The sequence below is a fragment of the Cicer arietinum genome, chromosome 6 (assembly GCF_000331145.2).
Source record: "Cicer arietinum cultivar CDC Frontier isolate Library 1 chromosome 6, Cicar.CDCFrontier_v2.0, whole genome shotgun sequence".
NCBI lineage: Eukaryota > Viridiplantae > Streptophyta > Magnoliopsida > Fabales > Fabaceae > Cicer > Cicer arietinum.
The window spans coordinates 9,557,930-9,559,504 of NC_021165.2; the positions used below are offsets into that span (position 1 = coordinate 9,557,930).

The window sequence follows — 1,575 nt, forward strand, 5'->3', positions numbered from 1 at the left end:
TCCCGAAATATGACGTGGCAACTATTAGATCCTTGAATGTGAAGTTCATCAATGGCTTCTCGAACATCACCACCGGTGCAGAAGTTGGTTCTTTCAAATCAGCAACCCATGTTGATCCTGACTCTGTTTCAAACTCAAACGGCCCTGTTTTCTCCACCTTCGTGTTCATTGTAATAACCGGTAACGAAATGGCCCATTTCTTCATACAACGTTCTTTCCTCTTTTTGAGAATAATTCTGATTACCCAAATGAAAATAATTGCCAATACAAGTGATGATAGTGTAGAACACACTACAAAAATCAATCTTTTGGATTTTGGTTTTGTTTGTTTTGGAGTTTTAGATTTGTTGTTGTTAAAGGTGAAGTTATTGTGTGAAATGTTTAAGAATTTGAGAATGTTAAGTGGTGGAAAATCAGAAGGGAAATTACCGGTTAATGTGTTGTTTGATAAATCTAAGTAGTGAAGTGAGTGTAAAGAAGAAATGGGTTTTATGTTAGCTTTGAGATTGCAACTTGAAAGGTCAAGGTGTTGTAGTTTTGTGATATTTTGGAACCCGAAGGGTAATGTTTTTAGTTTGTTGTGAGAAAGGTCGAGGATTTTAAGGTTTGTGAAACCAGAAAGTTGAACTAAATTGTTGAACCTGTTGTGTGAGAGGTTGAGATTTTGAATGGTTGAAAACGAGGTGTTGAATTCAATAATGATGCTTCCTCCAAATTTGTTTCCTGAGAGGTTCACTTGTAATAAAGATGAAAAACTTGACCAAAACCAACTTGGTACGTGGCCTTGTAGGGAATTTCCAGAGAGATCAAGGATTTGCAAGTTTGACATGTTTTTTAGATAGCCCCATGAAATTGTTCCTCTTAGGTTTTTGGAGGGAAGAACTATTTTGCTGATTTGAGAATCTGAACAGTTAAAAGTCGAAGTGTTGAACCCAGAGACAGATTTGAAAGCGTTTGAAATTAAGCTATGGTCTTTACTGTTGCATGAAGATTCTACTAAAGAAAAAAGGGATAGAAGAATTAAGAATCTGTAAAAGCGCTTCATTTTGAAATAGAAAGAAAATATTATCAACAGAGGTTGCTCTGTTCTATTCTACAGATTCGCGGTTGTAGAAAAGATTATAAACAAGTATTACTCTTCTGACACTTTTGTTTTTTTGTTGTTTCACTCTTCCGAATCATGGAAGGAGAGAGAAAGACAATTTAATGGAAGATGTGTACATAGAGATGGTGCTGAGCTCTAATTTATTATTTATTTATCAAAGTGCCACAGAATTTTTAAATAAGTAAAAAATAAATTAAGAAATATTGAAAATTTTAAAAACATTGTGTAATTATTGTAAGAAAATTTATAAAATTTTAAAAGTATGTACATGCAAATACCCCTTTGTAGTCTTTCAACAATTTTGTTTTCTTGCAAATATATTATATTATATTTTGGTTTTTATTGTTTTATTGTAATACATGTAATATAAACTGATCTTTGTTATATGAGAATCAATTTGTTTAGGCCTTTACGATAATTTTTTTGAATCAAATAGCTATTTATAAACTATTGTATTTAAAAAAAAACAT

At 31.9% G+C, this 1,575-nt stretch overlaps 1 protein-coding gene across 1 annotated transcript in view; it reads right to left on the reverse strand.

The window, feature by feature from the left end:
• Positions 1–1,214, reverse strand: part of LOC101497100 (calmodulin-binding receptor kinase CaMRLK-like) — a 3,631-nt gene extending 2,417 nt beyond the window's left edge. Inside the window, exon 1 of the mRNA XM_073369755.1 lies at positions 3–1,214. Within this exon, the coding sequence (XP_073225856.1) occupies positions 3–1,045 (1,043 nt within the window). The 5' untranslated portion in view covers positions 1,046–1,214. The remainder of the gene's footprint in view (positions 1–2) is intronic.
• Positions 1,215–1,575: the final 361 nt, after the last annotated feature.